Genomic DNA, 18943 nt, shown 5'->3' with positions numbered 1-18943 from the left:
ACAGAAACTGTAGACTGATGGACCTATTTTCCATGACAGGGGAAATACGAAAATGGTTTACAAAACAAACTGCGGCAGGATGGTTGGAGCAAGTTGTGTGTGTGTTGCCATCATGGTACATATCGTACATGCCTGTGCTGGTGAAGCTAGACGTGGCTTATTTAGCATGGGAATAAATCATAATGAGGAGCTTCTAAAAAAGCTGCAGCGAAGATGAAAGGAGTATAAAAGATGTGTAATTCTCATAATAACCCTCCTGCAAGCACATGCACGGACACACGCTCGTAAGCAAACACACTGTGCTTAGCCGCGGTGATTATCTCGCTAAGCTTAGTTCCTCTCACCCCCCAGGCGCCTCGATGCTAACCTGTTGTCTGAGGTTCCGGCTGGGGCGTTCCAAGGCGTTCGCTCCCTGAGACACCTGTGGTTGGACGACAACTCCCTCACCGAGATCCCGGTGATGGCCCTGGACTCTCTGCCCTCTTTGCAGGCCATGACGCTGGCCCTGAACCAGATCACGCACATCCCAGACCTGGCGTTCACCAATCTGACCGCCCTAGTCGTTCTGTAAGTGACAGCTCGGGGTGTGTTTGTTTAAAGCTTGGTGTCTCGTCTTACGGCAAAATTATTTGTTCCTTCGACTAAGAGCGGAATGGTGATGATTGCAGTTTGGAAAGGTTTTTTGGAGACAGCAATTTTTGATTTGTTAAAAAATATTTGTGGCCTTTTTCCAGTCATCTCCATAACAACCAGATCCAGAGCATGGGGGCGAGATGTTTCGAAGGTTTACACAGTCTGGAGACACTGTGAGTATCACATGCACGCACACATGCACCCAATTAATTTTCACAAGCTCATGCGCAAACCCAGCGCACACACACACACACACACACACCTGCATGCACATGCCCTGAGATGATTTCATATATGCTGAAATGAGTACCTGCTGTTACCCCAAACACTGACCCAGCTATTACCATGACAAACTATCAACATTCAATCTATATTATAGTGTTTACATCAATCATAGCCCCAAGGAAAATGATCAACTGGCTCAAACATTACGTCAAAGAAAGTAATATACTAGACTCGGCTATTAATTTCCCAGCATACATTGCAGGTTTGACCCACATTTTGATTTTGTGTGGGTGAAGGTGTTAGACTTTGAATCTCTGAAATATGTGTCTATAAATAAAGCAGTTAAAGTGTGCACACAGAGTAATTAAGTGCAGAGTGCAATCATAAAGTCATTATGATTTATGTGGTACAAACTCCTGCAGGTGCTTTAAAGTTGCAGAAAATCAAAACCACAATACGAAAGACTGGAATGTTAAGATGAAACGCTCCTCTATGATTGCCTTTAAGTAACAGTAACACATAGCTCTGTGTTCTGTACAACTAACATCTAAGCATGGCTGAGGTCCTATCTGGTGCGGCACGACTCGAGGAAATTTTGGATAATTTATCTCCCGCACCAATAATGCCAAAAGCAGAAGACGTCCTTTGAATGAGAGAGACGAGTACAAACAAATCAATAACAGTGAAACTCCCGGTGGTCTAAAGAACAACATATGCTGTTTAACAACCTGCTGAAGTGTAAGAGAACATGATGCCTTCCTTTTTATGGAGCGTGTGTGTGTGTGTGTGTGTGTGTGTGTGTAGATCAGGACTTCAGGTGCCCATGATAGGCCATCTTAGCACTCTATTTAAAAGCCTTTAACGGTGCCGAGAAATGTGGGGAAACAGGGCGTCAGTCTTAGGGATGAAGGGAAACGAGAGAATGAGGAAAAAGAGGGATAGAGCTCTCGGGGACCAGAATAGTGCGTCAAAGCGAGGTGGGAGATTGGGTGGGATAGGGTGACAGGTGTCATTGACGTGGGGATTGCGTTGGCACGAGGGGTTAATCTCACACGGTGGCCTCGCTTAAGAGAAATATGAGCGACCATCTGCATCGCAGCAGCCCTCCTCCCCCCTCAGCATTATAAAATCATTACTGTGTGGAGCCATACGGGTGCTCCGGCAGCATATACACACTTGGTGGACAGGCAAACATTTCACACTCATACTTGGACAAACACGTGCAGTGTGTAATCCTATTTAAGCACAAAATGCAAATGTGCATTCAATATGATGACATGCACCAAAACCCTTTTGTCTCAAACCATAGCAACGGTTATTTTGGTACGGCATGTTATCGCTACGTTTCCTGGGAAACTAATCAGGGCCAGATCTCCATAATCAGGTCAGAGCAGAGGGAGTAGCAAAGGTCATGGGTCAGATCAAGACTTCACACTCTACAGCTGTTGGCCTCTCAGAGTGCTGAGAGAAAGGCTATGCATGCATATGCAATCAGAGACACTTTCTCACATATATAAACACGGAATATTATATGTGGATGAATCATAATTTCCAAGCACTCGAGCCATGAGTTTAATATTTCGTGATGCTATTTATTTGCCAAAGTTTATAATATTTATCTCAATTTGTTTCTATTTCTCCTTCTCAGGGATTTAAACTACAATGATCTGCACGAGTTCCCCGTGGCCATTAGGACACTCAGCAAGCTTCAAGAACTGTGAGTACACACAGACACACACACACACACACACCTGCCTGACATGACTATCATGGTTACTTTATCCCAAGTAATCCCGTTAAGTGATTTTAATGTGGCACTCGGATACAATCTCTCTCGCCCTAAGCAGGTGCTGGCTACACACCCACGCACCCGCACGACCGCACACACGGACACGCACACATAAGCGCACAAACTATGACTTCGCCCAGCCTCAGCAGATGTTCTGCAAGTGTGTATGTGCACATGTTTACATCTCGTGTATCCAAAAATGTTTTTCAGCTGTGCAACGGCAGGTGCAATATGAGGACAGAAGACTTGCCTTTTGCTCACGAGCTCTGACACTGCTCCACCACACACACACACACACACACACACACACACACACACACATACACACACACACATAAACACACACCAAATTAGAAACACACTGACTTGAAAATATGTTTTTTTTATATCTGCAGGGGCTTCCATAACAACAATATCAAAGCCATTCCTGAGAGGGCCTTTGTGGGAAACCCTCAGCTACAAACCATGTGAGCATAATGCAAAGAAGATAAACACTTAATTGTTGTTTCATGTCATCATAAAGTACAGCACAGAGTGCATTCAAAACAAAATCTTCCCTCTTTCTTGCAGTCATTTCTATGAAAACCCCATCCAGTTTGTGGGAAAATCTGCTTTCCAGTTCTTACCTAAGTTGCACACACTGTAAGTATGCGGTCAGTAAAAACCATTCCAGTGAGTTAACCCAAACACTGTTTAAATCATCCTCTGTCCCTTGCAGTGAGAGTTGAGTGGACATGTGTAATGGCCTACTGAATGATGTTGTGTTAGCGCATAGCTGTGCTGTGTACTGATGTGGTAAGAGAGAGTGTGTTGTAAGAACATGTTGAATGGTGTGACTTATGATGTCTGGTGAGACAGCCAAAACAGCCTGTGTTGATGTTGGAGTAAAGTGCGATGGCTGAAATGAGCTGTTAGACAAAGTCTGTGTGTGCACACTTGTGTGCATGTGTGTGTGTGTGTGTGTGTGTGTGTGTGTGTGTGTGTGGCAGAGAAAGAGAAAACTGGAGAGAGAGTGAGATTCTTCTGACACCTTCCCTCCCTGTTCCACTGTAGTTCGCTTAATGGAGCAACCCAGATTCAAGAGTTTCCAGATCTGAAAGGAACCACCAGCCTGGAAATATTGTGAGTGTTCCCCTTTATCCTACCAACACAAACCACACACACATACACGCGTCATATTTTTAAATGCAGTGTGACTTCACTGCATGCAACAGCAAAAAGGAAAAGGAAGAGCCAACACCGAGATGGAGGGCAGAGATACAATCCTGGGAAACCATATACATGCGAGAGAGCGGAGAGATAAGGAGAGAGACTGAAGATGATGAGAGAGTGAGAGACAAATCCAGGAAAGGAACAAGAGAGGCAGAAAAGGGAGAGGGAGGGTTCGGCTAGTTATGCCAGCCAGTGACAAATTTGGCGACCTGACACAGCTCGCTGTCTGAACAAGTTAAAATCATAGCAATGGAGGATCCTTTCGCTTGCTTGCACTTCAACAATGATCAGAGGATTCTCTCTCTCCTCCCCTCTCTCTGTCTCTAGGACGCTGACCAGGGCCGGCCTCTCAGCTCTCCCTCTGGATCTGTGTGAGCAGCTGCCTCGCCTCAGAGTGCTGTGAGTACCGACAGAGAATGAGAGAGAGGTAGAAAAGCAGATACACAAAAAAAAAATCATCCCCTACCTCCCCAAAGCGGTCATTTGTACAATCTGCGCGGTGAGAAATCTGATCGCCGCTCAAAACGACTGTCCTCCTATCGTATTGCGCACAGAGCTGACTGCTCACCCAAAGACGCAAATAATTTTGTCACCCCCATGATTTCCCACGCTATAAATCCACAGCTGGTCACTGTGTTTATGTGAGCTTTGTGCATGTGTGTGTGTATCTTGCAGGGAACTGTCTTACAACCAGATAGAGGATCTGCCCAGCTTTTACCACTGCTCTGCACTACAGGAGATGTGAGCGCCAAACTACACACACAACTTCTGGCTGCACCATTTTTCCTGCAAACCTTGCGTGGTGTTCTTATGTGGAGTGTGTTGGTGTGTTTCTAAACAGAGGGCTGCAGCATAACCAAATCAGAAGGATCGACTCCAGCACATTTCAGCAGCTCACCTCTCTCAGAGCGCTGTAAGTCACTGTTTTGCCGTAACCCGCAATGTCAACCAATTAATCGTTTACAATTATGCACCAAAGTTATAACTCATTACTGACATCTAGTGGTGATTGAAAAATTGCTTGTGTTCAGTACAACTGAATATAGTTTCATTATATTTCCAGTGATCTGAGCTGGAACATCATTGAGTGGATCCACCCAGACGCCTTTGCCTCTCTTCACTCGCTGATCAAACTGTGAGTAGTCGGGTTAACAGACTGCATGGCTCCTCTACATAATAGACGCTCTCTCAAGTGGTCCTCCATCAGTGTTACTCTTCAATCCTTTGAAAGACACACACAAATTGCATACCTTTGATTGAAGAGGGAGTTGTGTGCCAGAGCCTTGGCCTTATACAAACACCCCACACTTGACTGCACGTGCCACAGAGAACCTGTTGTCTTTGGCTCTACAGAGCTTGCTCCGATGATATTGTTGTTTGAAAACCTCCTCTGTGAAGCTAAGAGAGTCTTCTCAGGTTATGCCAATACAAACTGTCATATTTTGTGGAGATCGATGTGGAATGTCTAGCTAAACAAGCACACACAGTAAAGCTGACAGGAAGTGTTATCTCGGGGATCTCATAAAGAGCCCTCTCTGAACATTTTATAATATCCGAGAGACAAGGTCTTCTTGTTATTACCATGGATGACCTTCGGCAATATCGGATATCAAAACACATTTTGTGAACGCAGACTTGTCCTGATCTGCCCCTTCTTTCTTTCTCTCTCTTTCTATCTCTCTCTCTCTCGCTCTCAATCAAATAGAGACTTGACCGAGAACCGTCTGAGCTCTGTCCCAGTTGCAGGTTTAGGGGGCCTCACCCATCTCAAACTGAGGGGCAACACTGAGCTATTCGAGGCCTTCAGTCCCGACCATTTCCCACGTATGAGGTAACCACACCACCCTGCATCCTTTTCTACTTCCATAATGTAGTTGCCAACGTAAGGACCTGTGTTTGTTTCTCACCAAAATATACAGAAAATTAGTGAATCAAATATTTACTACAAAGTGATCTTAGATAATAACACACATCCTTGCCAGCCCAGGTGTATTATGACTAGAGGGCCAATGCATCATCATTTTCCCTTCCCATCCCTTCAAACATCCGTCCTCTAACAATTTTCTATAAATATCGTCATTACAATAAAAACAGCCAAGATTTACAGTGGACTAATTATGCTGTATACCTGCAAGCCATTACTGCGCTCAACTCCCAACAGTAAGGAAGCTTTTGTCAGCAAGTCCATTCCTGTTGTAGTGATTAGCATCCCTGAAGGCCTGGAAAGTTGCACTCAAAGTCAGTGAAGTGTGCCTGGATTTCAAAATACATGGCGTACGATCCTATGGTGTCAGCATAACTGAATGTTGTCTAACCCAAACCTCCTGACCATCATTCTAGTTAATGCACAAAAACATAAAGGCAAGCATGCGCCCCCATCTGCACCAAAGTCAAATCGATCAATACTTCCATCTGTTGGGGTTACGCGGCTCATTTGTCCTTTCTGCTCTCGTCTGTGTGTGTGTGTTTCAGAGTAGTAGAGATGCCTTATGCCTACCAGTGCTGTGTGTACGGCTCCTGTGATAGCTACAAACCGGCCAGCCAGTGGGACACAGAGCAGACCAACGCCGACGAAGACTTACACAAGAGGACTGTGGCCATGTACCCCATCAATGCCGACACACACTGTAAGAAAGTGTATGCTATTTGAGCACGCATATATACGGTATATACACAAACATTGAGACATTTGACACTTGAGTGTTGACCCTGCCGTGCCGTCCTGCTGCGGGCTTCAAACATAAACACCAATAAACCAAAATTAAGCTGAAATTAAAACCACTGAAGCTGCAGCATTTAAGTTTTAAAAAAAAACAAAGGTGGAGTCTACTGAAAGAAAACAATAACAAAAGATGATGACACCATGACATAACGCTGATTAGAATTTATTCACCTTTCATCATTGTGAAAACAATCACCGACAGATTTCTATGAGAGGAGCAATTATCTTCTTGAAGCGTTTTCCATAGTTCACTGCAAATGGCTGTTAGCGAATGAAAACATGGAATCTTGAGCCATCACAGAGACTCATGCACACGAGGCAGAACTTGTGTAACAGCCTGGCCTAAAATGATGTTGGTCTATGTCTTGGTTTGGTTTTCGTGACCCCCGGCCGATGCTTTATTCCAGATGACCCTGACCTGGAGGAGTTCCAGCTAGAACTAGAGGAATCCAAGCTACAGACCAGCGTCCAATGCACGCCCACTCCAGGTAGCTCAAATCACACCTTGGATGATAAGATCACTGTGTTCACACATGGCAGGCTGAAGAGATCGCTGTACTCACAGGAACAATGATGACATTGATGCAAAGTAGCTTTTTTTTTTAAGTTCTGTTGACAGTTTCTGGTGTTTGTGGTGTTGCAGGTCCTTTCCGTCCCTGCGACTCTCTATTGGGCAGCTGGCTGGTTCGCGTGGGCTTGTGGTCCATCTCCCTGGTCTCTCTGTTGGGAAACGCCCTCCTGCTCCTCTCGCTGTTCAGCTCACCTGGCTACCTCTCGCCCCTACGCTTCACTGTGGCTTGCATGGGCGCCTCCAACCTGCTGACCGGCGTGTGTACGTGCACCTTGGCTCTCGTCGACTCTCTGACCTTGGGAGAGTTCGGACACCATGGCGCCCGCTGGGAAGGGGGTCCCGGTTGTCAGGCGACGGGATGGGTCTGGGTCTTTGCGTCTGAGTCGAGTGTGTTACTGCTGACTCTGGCAGCTGTGCAGTGCGGCATGAGTGTGACGTGTGCCCGCGCATATGGGAAGTCACCGTCCCTTGGGAGCGTACGCACTTGTGCACTTTTCTGCCTCACTCTTTCCCTCACCCTGGCTTCTCTCCCACTGGTAGGGGTGGGGGAGTACGGCTCCTCACCTTTCTGTCTGCCCTCACCACTGCCACCCCCATCCTCTCGGGTGCCATCCTCCTTAGGTTTCCCCTTGGCTCTCATTATGATGAACACCCTGTGTCTGCTGATAGTCACTGGTTCATACATCCGTCTTTACTGGGAGTTACTCAGGGGAGAGTGTGAGGGCCTGTGGGACTGTGCCATGATCAAACACGTGGCCTGGCTAATATTCACCAACGGCCTCCTCTATGTGCCTGTAGCTTTCCTCTCCCTCTGCTCCCTTCTGGGCCTCCTCTCTTTGGGGGAGGAAGTTTTGAAATCAGTCCTCCTGCTTCTTCAACCCCTTCCTGCTTGCCTCAACCCGCTCCTGTTTCTTCTTTTCACACGAGACCACTCCCAGTTTTTCCTCTGGCCCTGTCCCAAAGCACGGCCACAGCTACGCCGGGACCGCACCCTGGACTCGCTGGTTTCTGTGGAGACAGAGAAGAGCTCCTGCTCCGATTCATCGACACAGGTGTCACTGAGCGACACCGACGCCCTGTACAGTGGGGGGTCCTCACTCCAGCCTCGACTGGATCCAACCAGATTTTCCCACTGCTCCTCTACTTCCTCTGTTCCTCTAATCCCTTGCCAGATACCCTCACCCAATATCAGAGATAGAGACAGAGCTACAGAGAGCCTGAAAGATGAAGAGTGTCTTCACAATTTCGAACAGGATGTGAGCCACAACACCTGCCCTCTGTATCACTCTCCCATGACTCAATCTCTCACCTCTCATCCATGAGTCTCCTAGCTAGCTGTCTGCATATCTGGGACATTATGGACATTGATGAACTGTCATCAGATGGCAGCAGCAAGACAAGGCCTGGGATATCAATCTCAAGTGTCCACAAAGACTGTAGCGATAGAAAAGTATATGAGAACACAACAAAGTGCCTCTGAAAATGGAGACTGCAACTAAAAGTGTCCTTGACAAAAAAAGACAATTCCAATAAAACATCACACAGATCATAAGGGTTCAAATCAAAGGACTGTTCCAGCCACTACCCAGTGGACTGCATTGGTCATGGACTCACATGACAAGAAAGCTCAAGTGAAAGCCGGAACTATACGCAGAATCGAAGCATCAGACAAATCAGTGGTTTAGCCAGGGGAAATGTAAAGTAGAAGCAGTAGAATCTTAAGTGTAAATGTTTATACTGAAATGTGATCATATGAAATGCAGCTTAGAGGTTACAATTATTTGGTTACATTTTATGTGGAGTTATCTTATGTTTGTTTTTTTGAAAATATAAATTCTATCCTATTGCTAAGGTTGGTTTCAAATAAAGGGATTCAAACATCACATGCACAAGGTCATTTTACCAGATTAAGCTAACATCTCTCTTTCACAAAATCTTCATATTTTTTTCTGTAATTGTGCAACAGCTATTATAAAACATGTTGTGCTTAATGTGGCAACATAATGCAGCTGAAAACAGATTGCAGTTTTCGGTTTACATGGTTTTGTCCCAAATATGCAACAGGCAGTCGTACAGACTGAATGGGATGTAGCTACAATTAGAGTAAGCTAGCAATGTGTACATACAATGTAACTACCTCTGAACTAGCATGGTTTTTGACTCACTACAGCCTTATGATTTTTGTCTCCTTTTTATATGATAAACAGCAAATATAATTTTATATATTAAGAAATAAATCTTAGTTTGTAAAAAAACAAAACCTTGTCTTGCTATTTAGGATGTAAATACTTTGTATACAACTGTTAAGCATATGATTGAATAAATGTAATAGCTTCATACTATTGACTGTACATCAACCGCTGTTCTATTGTGAAACCACACCACATCTCATAATGGCTCAGCCGCCAGTGCACTATAGAGAAGAGGTTCAACAACCAACCGGCGTGTAAAATAAACTTTAATATGACAGGACAAACAAGACATGAATAAAGCAATATTTTTGGATAAGGAAAAGCAATGTATCTGGGATCAACGGGGAGAACAGAATGTATTACCACAAGAAAAATGATAAAATCCTATTTTACAAGTAGAGAAGTGTTTTAAGCGCGGTGACTGGAGAGGAGAAATTACAAGCAGGTTTTCTTTGCAGCTTGCGGTCTCTCCTCCATCTCCTGCTGTGCACTCAGTGAGTCTCTTTTGCGGGGTAATGTTTTCTGCTCTTGAGTATTATTTTCTTTGTTGTTCTCCACGGCTCCCTGAATTCAGAGGAAAATCAGAAAATAGGCAAGACAGCCCATCTTTGCTCCTCTATATCCACCTCCCATAGACTACATCACCTGGTCAACTAAACATTTTAATTATTATTATTTTTAAATATGAAATAAATAATCCTGTTCTCTTGAGGGTGAAAGCCAAAATTAATTGATGTCACAGTGCCATCTTGTGGGTATAAAATGCCACTACATAACGCGAATGCAAGGACAGTCTGCACATACTGAGGGATACAAAAGTACTTCAGAACAAGAGAAAGTAAATATAGCACCATTCAGAATAATGCAGCCTGCTATGAATAACTACATCGTTTCAATCATGAATGACACTTAATGCTTCACAACTGCTTCAACCACAGACCAGAGAGGTACTTACTAAGTTCTTCTGAACAGCGTGTTCTTCCGTCCACTTCCTGGCATTCTCCATGAAAAGCAGTTTGTTGTATTTAAACTCCGACGACTGCAAAAGAACCAATTAAAGGTTTTACAGAGTAGTTTAGCTGAAAACGGTACGGCTTCAGAATAATCACAGAATAATCAACATGCTTTACTGAAATATCAAGATGTTTGGACTAGATGCAGGATTTTGAGCAACAACAACAGCAGCAAACAAGTACCAATACTACAAAGGATAATGTGATACGTTTTAAAATAATGTTGAGTCAGACTTACTATATCAGCCATGAGTGGGTCGTCTGGGTTGGGCTCACCCATGAGCAGCTGAATGGAGGTGAGGACCGTGGAGATGTTTAGAGACGGCCTCCAGGCACCCTAAGTACCAGAAGAATAGCAGGCATCTCTGAAAAGTTACATCTAAAATATACAGTAAAGCTTGGAAGTCTAAACAGCAGACATACAACAGATGATAGAGGTGAAACAGAAACAAGTTGGTGTATGCTTGCAATCTGTACAAACCTTAGGTGGGAGTTTGAGAGCATCGTGGCAAATACGCCCTGAATTGTCAATGTTGGGATGGTAGATGGGTGTCAAGAATCTGATCTTCGGAGGCTCGAATGGGTATCTAGGGCAGAAAACAAATTCAACTAGAAATGCCTTTAGAGGGCGAGGACTCTCAGCCAATCAGCTTAAACTAAACCCAATCTAACCAGATGCAATACACGCACAGCAAGCAATCAGAGCAATAATGGTTTGCAATGAGAATGCAATGCAAATCCCTACCTCTCTGGGATTTTGATCTCCAGGGAGAAGAGTCCCCCTTGATACGGAGTTTCTGCTCCGCCAATAATCTCTGTAAACCAGGGTAAGGTTATAAAATGTTGACCATTTACAAACAATAATACAAATACATTGATATGCCATCATTATACATTTTCTGTTTTCATTTTCATTCTTTACAAAGAGCAGACGCTGCTGAAAAATAATAACACCGCTTTTAGGATGTAGATTTGACTGCATTTAAATTAACACTTTATATCATTCCAAACATTTACAACTGACTGGACACACAACACAACACATACAGAGGGAACTAGAGTGCCTGGACAGCTGCTGCACAGCTGCTGCACAGCTCATTAAAGCTGTGACAGACATGAACACAGTAACAAGGTAAGTTGTCTTACCTTAAACCAGTTCATTTCCTTACTGGTTTCTGGGGTCAAAATCCACCATGTTATCATATGTGACATCTGAGTCAAATCAAGGAAAACGACGACGCCTCGTCTTCTTCTTCATCATCACGATTGCATTTGTAACATTTGTGCTCGTAACATTTGTTCTAGTACTACCGGCTCTGTTCGAGATTCGCAGGTGGAAACGAGGCTCTGGTGCCTTTGGACCCAGAGGGCTGGTGGGGAGTACTTACGTGCCCGGAGGTCGTCAGTCTGATCCCCGCTCTGCCAGCATGTTATCCCGGGGGGCGGCTCGGTGCTCAGCATCTGGAGCTCACGCTTCATACGGGGGGCCCTCTGCATTCTGCTCCCAGACTAGCGGACTGGACCAGAGGCTGTATTGATACATGAGGAATACATGTGAGGACAGCATAATGTAGTGATATTATGGTATCAGGGTTGAGTCGGACTAAAACTGCTTCCTATTTCCGGTATCTTCAGTTACGCTTTAGTAAATATCTGTTGTGTGGCTGAAGTTAGTTCAGCATTCCAAGCGAGCGGTCGCCACACAAAAAACTGGTTATTTACTTAATAATACACCACAACATCTTACTTTAGTTCGCTTCAGTGACTGTTGTCCACTTTACAGCAGCAATTCCGTTAGAAAACCGCGAAAACGAGAAAACGGAAGAAAACTGTTTTGGATTTCCCTCTTCATACGTCATCAGCAACACCCGCGCGTGTAACTTCTTCTTGTTACGGTCCAGTAGAATCTGCCGCTTACAGCACCACTATCGCCCCCTAGCGGCTTACTATAATCTGTATGCTGTGTTTTTCTTACATGAGGTTAAATGGCATGTCTGCTGTGTTCTCCATGTTCAGAAGCCCTCGGAATTCCAGCCCCTGTCCTCATGACTGACTGTGACTTGAATATATACATCAACCAAAAGAATATGGCAGGTATATTGGCTGTCTGTCCACTGTGTCCCCTGCCTCTTGCCCAATGACCACTGGGAGACACTCCAGCCCTGTGCAACCCTGAACAGGACAAATACATATGGAGAACAGATGGATGGATATAATTTCAGCTTTGCAACCAGTCCATCTGAAGTGACTCAATCAATATTAACAGATAACTCAAATATTCTGCATTAAGTTGTGAGTTACTCCCACAATAAGTGTTACACGCCCATACCTTAAGTGTATTCCTGGTGATAATTCTCCTTTAATCAAAGAAATATTTATAAAATCTAAATAAAGCATGGCAAAATTGCTATGTTGCAATTTAAAATGCCTTCAATAGCACCTAGTTGCCGATTCCTTTCTTCCCTTCTTTTGTGTTTACAAGCTGGGAGCTTGTTGGAAGTCCATGTATCACTATCATTTATGACTTATGTCAAACAATCCAATTGTTCATTTATTTAATTGTGATTAATTGTGATCTCTTGTGTGATAAGAGTGTTTGGTTGGATGGTTTGAGCCTCTCCCCCTCACAATGTGCACAGACACAAACATACACTATATAAGATGCCATAATGTGGAAATTTCTGGAAATGGATATGCTTAGATTTGCAAGAAATCACAAAATTTCCAAATTGAAATAGTGTTGAACAGATCACATCAAATCATACAATTTTCATACAGCTGGTTGCACATACACACTCATTTGGAGGCAGTGGCATAAATAGCCTGAAAGGAGCTCTGTTTTTGCTTTTTGTCTTCCATTCTGACGTCAGTGAAGCCGGACTCTCTCAGTGCTGACATGTAGGCCTCAGGATGCCAATTTTCCCTTGGCATCACGTTCTTAGATGCCAACTTAGCCAAAATTAACAGCCTCAGAGTGGTCACCATCACGCCTCCTGCATAGTGGGGAAATATAAGAGGAAGAGATTTACCAGAAGTGAAAATGTCCAAGCTTAAAATAAAATGGTGAACTTCCAACAATATCTTAGGTTGTGTGTTCAAATTTTCACAGAAAATGCCGTCAATGCTGTAATGTCAAAGCCAACCTGGTTTCATCACTCTGTGTATTTCTGCAGTGCTCTTTCTGAGATCTGGCCAGAAGTAGTAGCAGTTACAGTGAAAGACTTTATCCACACTGTTGTCTGCAAGAGGCATTGCTGCTACGTCACAGTGGTGTAGGGTCACTTTCCCACCGGCCACCAGCTCCTTCATACGCTCACTTGCCATCTGTGAGAGACGAAAAGACAAATCATTTATCCCCAACTGGCGGTTGAACAGTGCCCTCCCGGGTTCTATCCAGGTGCTCTACCCACTGTGCCCTCTCCTGTAATACACTCTGCGTCTCTGTGTGAGCATTCCCATCTCACCTGGTGCATATACTGGGAATAATCAACCCCGATCAGGTGACCTGCGGGTTCTGTGAGCAGTCTGGCTGCTGACTCCAGGCCCACACCCGGGCCATGACCCAGCTCCAGCACTGTGTCCCCAGGCTGGATCCCACACAGTTGCACAGCATTCTCCTCAAGCAACCGGTTCCCAAATACGAACAACTTGCTGACCACCCATCCAGCCGCTGAGTGTGTTGGGTGGCCCAGTAGTTTTCCAAGTTTCACAGCCCACATCACTGGAAAATAAACAAACAAATAACTTGAGATAATTGCAAGTACACATATAAGAGAGACATGAAACTAATGTGCAGAAAAACAGAAACAACAAGCAGTCATATTGTTAAATATAGATGATTTGGTGTCATTCCCCTTTTTTTTTAATAATATAGATTTAAAACGTATTTTTGCTACAAATCAAAATGGCATAAAAAGCACAACTTACTGTAAACATAGATAGTGGCTGCACTTCTTGCTTTAAGTTGTTAACACCTCACCTACGTGGCGGTTTAGTCAAGCGTTACACTCTGCAGCTCGCATTTCCGCAACCTTTAACCCCCAGATACAGCAACTCGAGATTGCGCAACAGTGTCAGATACTTTAACAGCGCCGCCGTGTCGCAGCGGAAATAAACAGACAGCGCAGTTGAACTTGTACACAGAGAACACAAGAAGATGCGTGTGATATATTCATTTGACTTTAGTTTGTCATCATGCGTCAATACTGTGCAAAAGATTACAGAGAACATAGACGATACCAAGCGCTATGGAATTAAATGAAACAGAACAAAACAGATATAAATAAAGTGCGCGTCTATTCTATTCGTTATGTGTATCCACTGCAATGTCCTTCAGTTTTAGTTTCCTCGCGATCTCTCTCCCGCTCTCGCTCTCGCTCACGCTCACGCACGTACACACACGCACGCACTTTCGCTCTCTCTCACCCCTCTCCTCTCTCTCTGTCCTGACATGTTTCCATTTTTGTATAATTAATGAAACCTTCTATGACGTGACATAATGCTGAAGCAGCAGAATGTTTTCACACATTTGGAGTTTATTCTAACAGGTTAGGAGCGTTTGATGAAGCACGTCGCTTCCTTAAGTCACAGGTTTGAACACACACACCCCCAGCAAGGATTGTGTTTTCTTTCGTTTTCACTTCCCGGAAGGTTCAGAATGTGTCAATAGTCGCGTTGCATAGATTTCAAAGTGATACCAGCGCTTATACAGCAGGTCAGTTTGCGGACTATAAGGACTTTTGTCGTCGAATTGATAAAGTCATGGAAGACGTTTCCCCGTCGCGTTTGGTGAAGGTAAGCTGAGGTTTTAATTAGAACGCGAGAGTTATTATTTACAACTGCTCTGCCATAAAATGGAGCGAATACAGCACGGCAGCCAATAGTTCTCTGTTTGAGATACAACTTTCACTGCACAGGCACTGAAATTATCTTACATTTTTGTATTGCAGTGGCATCAGTTGTGCCACATTATCATCATTATTATTCTTATCGTTTTGAGTCATTTGTGTGATTCATAGCAGGAAAGAGCAGGCAGTCCTTCATCCATGTTGCCTGGACATGCTGGTCTTCCTCCCAGCGTGCATCACTCCCCTACTATCCAGCTTCCTGTGGTCTGTACTCCCACCCAGGATGACCTGTGGCACCTGCCTGGACGCCTGCGTAAAATATAATATTACTATATAAATAATAATGTATCCAAATGAGAAGCAACATATCATTCTGCAACCCAGACACTCTCTGTGCCGGTGTTTCCTGCAGGAATAAACCCTTCTCTGTGGGATAAGGAGGATGTTGCACACTGGCTCCACTGGGCTCAGAAAGAGTACTCACTGCGTCGTCCAGAGAAGGGACACTTTGAGATGAACGGCCGAGCCCTGTGCCTGCTCACCAAGGAGGACTTTAGACACCGCTGCCCCAGCTCAGGTAGAGTGACCGTGTGTGCTGGAAAAGAGGATTCTGATTCTGTTTCTTCTCCTGTGTGATCACCTGCCCATCACTCCTCTATAGGCGATGTTCTGTATGAGATCCTACAGTGTGTGAAACAGCACAGGAGGAGTGTTGTGCATTCACCACCAAATGCATCGTCTCCTGGATGCAGCGTGAGCCCCGCAACCAGCCAAACCCAAAGCCCCATTATCCAGCAGGCTGCAAGTCACAATGTCCAACATCCATCTCCAACAGTGAATGGCAATCAAGGTAAATAGTTTGTAATACACGGTTTCACACGCACATACACACACAGTTACACAAGCTCACACACTCTTTCTGTTTCATGTAACAGCTCATTCGAGATTGTTCCTCATCCAACCATATTATATTATAACTAATGTCTTGTGTGATTGTGAAAATGGGAACTTCCTTATAAGCCACTCAATAAGTTTGTCTTATTGTACTTGCACAGACCTTTATTGCTAATTTCTTGCCACAGCCCTCGCTAACAAATTCCTATCCTGAAAAGCCCTTATGCTAACCAAACTAAACACAAAGTCACTAAACATTTTGTAACTTGTGAGGGCTAGCTGTGGAAAACGGATTCTTTACTTTAACTGTTATAACATCACCGTATATACAGCTGCACATTATCATCTGTAACTGCAACCATCAGACGACTGTGTTTCTGCCTACACTGCCGCACGCATTCTCTGTTCAACCTGGCCTGGCAAGGTGCTTTCCGCAGGAGGAAGTAGGAGGATTGCCAGAAGGGTGTGGTTCCTTTTAATAATAAACACTACTACTCCAAAGTCCCAAAAATTAGCCTTTTGTTCTGTTTTGTTTGGTAACTCATTAAATGAAAAATCCTACTTTTCCTTTCTGTTTTTGTGTAATAGTTCCTTATTCTTCTTACAGTTTCTGTTTCCAAAGGCAACGCAGTGTCTGCTGCTGTTATCAGTGTGACCGGTCAGCTACAGTCCATACCTCTCCTGCAATATGTCGTTTACACACACACCTCTCCTACACATACTAGTGGGTATAAAACGGCCATACCACAGTCGTTCTGCACTGCTGTGGTAATCAGTTAAAACACTATATTTTGTATTCCTCTTGCTCTGTCTCTTACTCTCTAAAACCTTGTCTCCCTTGATCAGCACCTGTCTCTACATTGCCCTTGTGTCCACCCACAACTGAGAGCGAAATCCAAGAGCCTCTCAATCTGTCCGGTCGACAGAGAGCGCGGAGCCCAGTGCACAAAGCCAACGGCCGCATCCCAGGTAGGGTTTCTCCACTTCCTGTTTACATAATTTGCATACCTGCTGCGAGTTTTTACTCTGTGTCATCCAAAGAAAACATCCTCCTCTTAAATCATTGCCAGAGTGCAGACTGTTATGGGACTATGTGTATCAGCTACTGTGTGACGAGCGTTATCAACCATACATCCGATGGGAGGACCGGGACAGCCTGGTGTTCAGAGTTGTCGACCCCAACGGCCTGGCACGTCTCTGGGGAAACCACAAGGTGAGCAGCAAAAGCCACAAACAGGTTTAGAGATCAGAGAGAAAGAAGGAAGCAGTGTGGCAGAGGACTTTGATGGTCTGCTATTTCTTTTCGCAGAACCGAAACAATATGACCTATGAAAAGATGTCCCGTGCTTTACGACACTACTACAAACTCAACATCATCAAAAAGGAGCGAGGACAGAAACTGCTCTTCAGGTCTCTCCCTCTCTCTGTCTTCTACGTTCGTTTATTTTACAACAACACACACATATTTATTGTCATTGACTCCTCCCAGGTTTCTGAAAACCCCGCAAGACATCAAGAAACACCAGGCTGACCCAAACGAGTCCCTTGAACACACTCCAGACAACAGTCCTCCACACGAGTTCAACGAGGACAAATTTGAGGTGTCTCCCGATCGTGCTTCTCCACAGACTCCACCAGCAGCAGTGAGATAGGACAATTGGCAAATAAATACTACAATGGAGCACAGAGTGTTGCAGAATAAGATTGTTCTTCAGGGGAGAAATGTGAAATGTTGCACTCGGAATTTGTGTTTCTTTTTACCACAAATAATTATTATTAAATTTATTTCACATGCCATGATTGCAATGAACACTAATTATTTTGTACAGGAAAACTGTGAAAACACTTTCAATGTGTAATTAGCCATAATATTGTCAACAGGTCAGTCTTGATTGACTTGTACGCTAAAATGCATTATTATATGTATGACTGTTCTGCCTGTTATTGCTGTTATATTGATGGGTGCAGTGATCAATGTTAATAAAAGGACATAGTTTGTCAAGCTGAAGGAAAGATATGTGTTAAAATTGGAATGTTCAAATATATTAATTATGAAATTCACAGATTTCTTAGAAATAAATTAGAATAATGAACAATAAAGCCTTGTTATCAATACTACACACATATCTCTGGCTGACATTGCTCATTATTTAAGATGAAGTGTTTCCAGCAATAGACAAACAGAACCTTGTTTATGTCGTCATGTTAATCAATCATCACCCGGAAGCTCCAGGACACAGCTGGCAGCTCCTCCACCTCCAGTGTTTATTTCATTCCACACATGCCACCAAATATACAAATTCAAGAAATTGCAAAAACACAACAACATATCAATAGAACACAAATGAAGTGATGTGTACAGACTGTGCACTACTGTCTCTCCTGACATATAAACACTGCCTCTATAGCCCGCGGTGATGGAGCTCAACCCATTTGAAAAGTTCACTCAGACTCAGTATGCATTCATATTTATATATCTGTACCAGCAGGGGGTGCTGCTGCCGCGCCAGCAGGCAAAGGTTCAGATACTGAGAAATAATCCTCCCTAAATGTTATACAAAGGATCATTTAATCGTAATTTGTAACGCGGGTTGGAATGGACAGTCTCTGCTCTGTGCTGTAAACATATCAGCCCTGCAACTGGGGAATTCTCTCAGTCTTTGCTAAAAGTATCACAACAGAGGCGCCATTCAAAAGAATGGATTTGTATTATTAATTTTGCAGTTTGATCTCCATTGCCAAATAATTGATTGTCTAAGCAATTCAACATAAAGTGGCTTTTTATAAACCACCCGAGTCAGACAAAAAGTCATTGAGACTATAGTATGATACTGTATATCACATG

At 43.9% G+C, this 18943-nt stretch overlaps 4 protein-coding genes across 7 annotated transcripts in view; 2 read left to right on the top strand and 2 right to left on the bottom strand.

The window, feature by feature from the left end:
* Positions 1-8654, top strand: part of lgr6 (leucine-rich repeat containing G protein-coupled receptor 6) — a 35420-nt gene extending 26766 nt beyond the window's left edge. Inside the window, exons 5-18 of the mRNA XM_076166449.1 lie at positions 352-567; positions 735-806; positions 2507-2575; positions 3043-3114; positions 3218-3289; positions 3701-3769; positions 4187-4258; positions 4535-4600; positions 4701-4772; positions 4923-4994; positions 5565-5690; positions 6332-6486; positions 6989-7069; positions 7225-8654. Coding sequence (XP_076022564.1) covers positions 352-567; positions 735-806; positions 2507-2575; positions 3043-3114; positions 3218-3289; positions 3701-3769; positions 4187-4258; positions 4535-4600; positions 4701-4772; positions 4923-4994; positions 5565-5690; positions 6332-6486; positions 6989-7069; positions 7225-8474 — 2464 coding nt within the window. The 3' untranslated portion in view covers positions 8475-8654. The remainder of the gene's footprint in view (positions 1-351; positions 568-734; positions 807-2506; positions 2576-3042; positions 3115-3217; positions 3290-3700; positions 3770-4186; positions 4259-4534; positions 4601-4700; positions 4773-4922; positions 4995-5564; positions 5691-6331; positions 6487-6988; positions 7070-7224) is intronic.
* Positions 8655-9601: 947 nt separating this feature from the next.
* ube2t (ubiquitin-conjugating enzyme E2T (putative)) lies at positions 9602-12263 on the bottom strand. Its single transcript, XM_076166456.1, has 7 exons — positions 12105-12263; positions 11746-11886; positions 11103-11172; positions 10839-10944; positions 10596-10694; positions 10300-10383; positions 9602-9908 (listed from the first exon to the last, which is right to left on the bottom strand). Exons 2-7 carry the CDS (start codon positions 11852-11854, stop codon positions 9780-9782), a joined length of 597 nt encoding a protein of 198 aa, XP_076022571.1. The 5' UTR covers positions 11855-11886; positions 12105-12263; the 3' UTR covers positions 9602-9779.
* A 627-nt stretch (positions 12264-12890) lies between these two features.
* On the bottom strand, positions 12891-14453 carry LOC143013029 (putative methyltransferase YdaC). Its single transcript, XM_076166455.1, has 4 exons — positions 14285-14453; positions 13822-14078; positions 13501-13681; positions 12891-13350 (listed from the first exon to the last, which is right to left on the bottom strand). Coding segments are annotated over exons 1-4 (636 nt in total). The 5' UTR covers positions 14286-14453; the 3' UTR covers positions 12891-13153.
* A 519-nt stretch (positions 14454-14972) lies between these two features.
* On the top strand, positions 14973-18111 carry etv7 (ETS variant transcription factor 7). 4 transcript variants are annotated; one of them, XM_076166451.1, is made up of 9 exons: positions 14973-15151; positions 15379-15517; positions 15617-15781; positions 15866-16054; positions 16706-16822; positions 16945-17067; positions 17169-17311; positions 17408-17508; positions 17588-18111. In XM_076166451.1, the coding sequence occupies exons 1-9, from the start codon at positions 15119-15121 to the stop codon at positions 17748-17750; spliced, it is 1173 nt and encodes a 390-aa protein (XP_076022566.1). In that variant the 5' UTR covers positions 14973-15118; the 3' UTR covers positions 17751-18111. The 4 variants fall into 4 exon arrangements, with proteins under 4 accessions (XP_076022566.1, XP_076022568.1, XP_076022565.1 ...); XM_076166453.1 differs by having other exon boundaries at positions 15376-15517; positions 16706-16756; XM_076166450.1 differs by having other exon boundaries at positions 15376-15517.
* The last annotated feature ends 832 nt before the right edge of the window (positions 18112-18943 follow it).

This window comes from Genypterus blacodes, unplaced genomic scaffold (assembly GCF_046128005.1).
Source record: "Genypterus blacodes isolate CSIRO-AG114 ecotype Tasmania unplaced genomic scaffold, CSIRO-AGI_Gbla_v1 ptg000156l_1, whole genome shotgun sequence".
Classification (NCBI taxonomy): Eukaryota; Metazoa; Chordata; class Actinopteri; order Ophidiiformes; family Ophidiidae; genus Genypterus; species Genypterus blacodes.
The sequence above is the reverse complement of the archived record's forward strand: the minus strand, read 5'-3'. Positions and strand labels throughout refer to the sequence as shown.

Coding starts and splice junctions, on each gene's coding strand:
- LOC143013029 (XM_076166455.1), bottom strand. Junction 13,682..13,821: donor ATTCCCAGTATATGCACCAG/GTGAGATGGGAA, acceptor CGTCTCTCACAG/ATGGCAAGTGAGCGTATGAA. Junction 13,351..13,500: donor ACACAGAGTGATGAAACCAG/GTTGGCTTTGAC, acceptor CCCACTATGCAG/GAGGCGTGATGGTGACCACT.
- ube2t (XM_076166456.1), bottom strand. CDS start 11,854: ATGCAGAGGGCCCCCCGTATGAAGCGTGAGCTCCAGATGCTGAGCACC. Junction 10,945..11,102: donor GAGATCAAAATCCCAGAGAG/GTAGGGATTTGC, acceptor TTTCTGCCCTAG/ATACCCATTCGAGCCTCCGA. Junction 9,909..10,299: donor ACGCTGTTCAGAAGAACTTA/GTAAGTACCTCT, acceptor CTCTGAATTCAG/GGAGCCGTGGAGAACAACAA.
- etv7 (XM_076166450.1), top strand. CDS start 15,119: ATGGAAGACGTTTCCCCGTCGCGTTTGGTGAAG. Junction 15,518..15,616: donor GCACCTGCCTGGACGCCTGC/GTAAAATATAAT, acceptor TGTTTCCTGCAG/GAATAAACCCTTCTCTGTGG. Junction 17,068..17,168: donor AGCCAACGGCCGCATCCCAG/GTAGGGTTTCTC, acceptor AATCATTGCCAG/AGTGCAGACTGTTATGGGAC.